The sequence below is a fragment of the Pseudorasbora parva genome, chromosome 19 (assembly GCF_024679245.1).
Source record: "Pseudorasbora parva isolate DD20220531a chromosome 19, ASM2467924v1, whole genome shotgun sequence".
Taxonomy (NCBI): domain Eukaryota; kingdom Metazoa; phylum Chordata; class Actinopteri; order Cypriniformes; family Gobionidae; genus Pseudorasbora; species Pseudorasbora parva.
In genome coordinates this window covers 558,477-563,476 of record NC_090190.1, presented here as the reverse complement: position 1 = coordinate 563,476, position 5,000 = coordinate 558,477, and the positions used below count along the sequence as shown (strand labels likewise).

At 36.8% G+C, this 5,000-nt stretch overlaps 1 protein-coding gene across 2 annotated transcripts in view; it reads left to right on the top strand.

Moving 5' to 3' along the window:
• Positions 1–5,000, top strand: part of LOC137048470 (ephrin type-A receptor 7) — a 197,539-nt gene that overhangs the window by 153,860 nt on the left and 38,679 nt on the right. For both annotated transcript variants that reach the window (XM_067426638.1, XM_067426637.1), the window contains exon 8: positions 552–660. In XM_067426638.1, coding sequence (XP_067282739.1) covers positions 552–660 — 109 coding nt within the window. The remainder of the gene's footprint in view (positions 1–551; positions 661–5,000) is intronic.

The window sequence follows — 5,000 nt, the reverse complement described above, 5'->3', positions numbered from 1 at the left end:
GTCGTTTCCCTGATCTAGTAAATGCATCTTGATTTAAGAATTGTTAGATATTTAGACTGGAAACAAGACAGAATGACTGAGACAGAAGAGCGTGTTTTGCAGTGTGGTGTATTTAAAGCGTTAAGTGAAGGGTTATCGAGCGGTTTACTCGTCATATAGCCGATAATAAAGAGACAGTGACTGGAAATAAAATGAACGCAGAACATCAGCCTTACCAGAGCCTGTGAGCGACGCGGAGCTCCACTCATGGACCGCTCTCGGTTAACACACATTTACTTTATGATGATTATGAAAAGTGAACAGGACACATCAGATGCACAAAAGCCTGTTAGGGGCAGAAATTATTTTGATCATTTGAACTTCATTAAGTTTTGTTTTGTTGAAAGCCTTTCTTTAACGTGAATTTTCTGTGTGTGTCTCCTTGCGTGCGTGCGTGCACGTGCGTGTGTTTGTGTGTTTGTGTGTGTGTGTGTGTGTGTGTGTGTGTGTGTGTGTGTGTGTGTGTGTGTGTGTGTGTGTGTGTGTGTGTGTGTGTGTGTGTGTGTGTGTAGTGGCCCTGCCCTCCAGTGAGCAGAGTCCAGTGGTGATCATCGTGGTGGTTTCTCTGGCCGCTCTCATCATGTTACTCACTCTCGGAGTCGGATTGCTGATCTGGAGAAGGTAAAACTACACAAACACTGAAGAACATTCACAACAACATTCATAACTCTATCCATAACTCTATCCGTAACTCTCTCCATAACTCTATCCATAACTCTATCCGTAACTCTCTCCATAACTCTATCCATAACTCTATCCATAACTATATCCATAACTCTATCCATAACTATATCGATAACTCTATCCATAACTCTATCCGTAACTCTATCCATAACTCTATCCATAACTCTATCCATAACTCTATCCATAACTCTATCCGTAACTCTATCCGTAACTCTCTCCATAACTCTATCCATAACTCTATCCATAACTATATCCATAACTCTATCCATAACTATATCGATAACTCTATCCATAACTCTATCCGTAACTCTATCCATAACTCTATCCATAACTATATCCATAACTCTATCCATAACTATATCCATAACTCTATCCATAACTATATCGATAACTCTATCCATAACTCTATCCGTAACTCTATCCATAACTCTATCCATAACTCTATCCATAACCCTATCCATAACTATATCCATAACTCTATCCATAACTATATCGATAACTCTATCCATAACTCTATCCGTAACTCTATCCATAACTCTATCCATAACTCTATCCGTAACTCTATCCGTAACTCTATCCATAACTCTATCCATAACTCTATCCGTAACTCTATCCATAACTCTATCCGTAACTCTATCCGTAACTCTATCCGTAACTCTATCCATAACTCTATCCATAACTCTATCGATAACTATATCCGTAACTCTATCCGTAACTCTATCCATAACTCTATCCGTAACTCTATCCATAACTCTATCCGTAACTCTATCCATAACTCTCTCCATAACTCTATCCGTAACTCTATCCGTAACTCTATCCGTAACTCTATCCATAACTCTATCCATAACTATATCGATAACTCTATCCATAACTCTATCCGTAACTCTATCCATAACTCTATCCATAACTCTATCCGTAACTCTATCCATAACTCTATCCATAACTCTATCCATAACTCTATCCGTAACTCTATCCATAACTCTATCCATAACTCTATCCATAACTCTATCCATAACTCTATCGATAACTATATCCATAACTCTATCCATAACTCTATCCATAACTATATCCATAACTCTATCCATAACTCTATCCATAACTCTATCCATAACTCTATCGATAACTCTATCCATAACTCTATCCATAACTCTATCCATAACTATATCCATAACTCTATCCATAACTCTATCGATAACTCTATCCATAACTCTATCGATAACTATATCCATAACTCTATCCATAACTATATCCATAACTCTATCCATAACTATATCGATAACTCTATCCATAACTCTATCCATAACTCTATCCATAACTCTATCGATAACTATATCCATAACTCTATCCATAACTCTATCCATAACTCTATCGATAACTATATCCATAACTCTATCCATAACTCTATCGATAACTCTATCCATAACTCTATCGATAACTATATCCATAACTCTATCCATAACTATATCCATAACTCTATCCATAACTATATCGATAACTCTATCCATAACTCTATCGATAACTATATCCATAACTCTATCCATAACTCTATCCATAACTCTATCCATAACTCTATCCATAACTATATCCATAACTCTATCCATAACTCTATCCATAACTCTATCCATAACTCTATCGATAACTATATCCATAACTCTATCCATAACTATATCCATAACTCTATCCATAACTATATCGATAACTCTATCCATAACTCTATCCGTAACTCTATCCATAACTCTATCCATAACTCTATCCGTAACTCTATCCATAACTCTATCGATAACTATATCCATAACTATATCCATAACTCTATCCATAACTCTATCCATAACTCTATCCATAACTCTATCGATAACTATATCCATAACTCTATCCATAACTATATCCATAACTCTATCCATAACTATATCGATAACTCTATCCATAACTCTATCCGTAACTCTATCCATAACTCTATCCATAACTCTATCCGTAACTCTATCCGTAACTCTATCCGTAACTCTATCCATAACTCTATCCGTAACTCTATCCGTAACTCTATCCATAACTCTATCCGTAACTCTATCCGTAACTCTATCCATAACTCTATCCATAACTCTCTCCATAACTCTATCCATAACTCTATCCGTAACTCTATCCGTAACTCTATCCATAACTCTATCCATAACTCTATCCATAACTCTATCCATAACTCTATCCATAACTCTCTCCATAACTCTATCCATAACTCTATCCATAACTATATCCATAACTCTATCCATAACTCTATCCGTAACTCTATCCATAACTCTCTCCATAACTCTATCCATAACTCTCTCCATAACTCTATCCGTAACTCTATCCATAACTATATCCATAACTCTATCCGTAACTCTATCCATAACTCTCTCCATAACTCTATCCATAACTCTATCCGTAACTCTATCCGTAACTCTATCCATAACTCTATCCGTAACTCTATCCATAACTCTATCCGTAACTCTATCCATAACTCTATCCATAACTCTCTCCATAACTCTATCCGTAACTCTATCCATAACTATATCCATAACTCTATCCGTAACTCTATCCATAACTCTATCCATAACTATATCCATAACTCTATCCGTAACTCTATCCATAACTCTCTCCATAACTCTATCCATAACTCTATCCGTAACTCTATCCGTAACTCTATCCATAACTCTATCCATAACTCTATCCATAACTCTATCCATAACTCTATCCATAACTCTATCCATAACTCTCTCCGTAACTCTATCCGTAACTCTATCCATAACTATATCCATAACTATATCCGTAACTCTATCCATAACTCTCTCCATAACTCTATCCATAACTCTATCCGTAACTCTATCCGTAACTCTATCCATAACTCTATCCATAACTCTATCCATAACTCTATCCATAACTCTATCCATAACTCTCTCCATAACTCTATCCGTAACTCTATCCGTAACTCTATCCATAACTATATCCATAACTCTATCCATAACTCTATCCGTAACTCTATCCATAACTCTCTCCATAACTCTATCCATAACTCTATCCATAACTCTATCCGTAACTCTATCCATAACTCTCTCCATAACTCTCTCCATAACTCTATCCGTAACTCTATCCATAACTCTCTCCATAACTCTATCCATAACTCTATCCGTAACTCTATCCATAACTCTATCCATAACTCTATCCATAACTCTCTCCATAACTCTCTCCATAACTCTATCCGTAACTCTATCCGTAACTCTATCCATAACTCTCTCCATAACTCTATCCGTAACTCTATCCGTAACTCTATCCGTAACTCTATCCATAACTCTATCCATAACTCTATCCATAACTCTATCCATAACTCTCTCCATAACTCTCTCCATAACTCTATCCGTAACTCTATCCATAACTCTCTCCATAACTCTATCCGTAACTCTATCCGTAACTCTATCCGTAACTCTATCCATAACTCTATCCGTAACTCTATCCATAACTCTATCCATAACTCTATCCGTAACTCTATCCGTAACTCTATCCATAACTCTATCCATAACTCTATCCATAACTCTATCCATAACTCTATCCGTAACTCTATCCGTAACTCTATCCGTAACTCTATCCGTAACTCTATCCATAACTCTATCCATAACTCTATCCATAACTCTATCCATAACTCTCTCCATAACTCTCTCCATAACTCTATCCGTAACTCTATCCATAACTCTCTCCATAACTCTATCCATAACTCTATCCATAACTCTATCCATAACTCTATCCGTAACTCTATCCATAACTCTATCCATAACTCTATCCATAACTCTATCCATAACTCTATCCGTAACTCTATCCGTAACTCTATCCGTAACTCTACCCATAACTCTATCCATAACTGTATCCATAACTCTATCCATAACTCTATCCATAACTCTATCCATAACTCTATCCGTAACTCTATCCATAACTCTATCCATAACTCTATCCGTAACTCTATCCATAACTCTATCCATAACTCCAATAGCATCCACAGCAGCGGACGATATCGCTCAGTTTATTATAATCTCTGCAGTAGCTTTAGGTCATCTGAGACGCTTCCTACAGCTCATCTTCCTGTTAAGGTGTATTATTAACCATTGATCTTAAAGGGATAGTTCCCCCATAAATGAGCCTGAAGTTGATCTGCTGACCCCAGGGCATCAACATGTAGGTGTGTGTGTTTCTTCAGGAGAACACAGATGAAGATTTTAACTCAGCCGTTGCTGTGTGTCGGTCAGATAATGATGTGA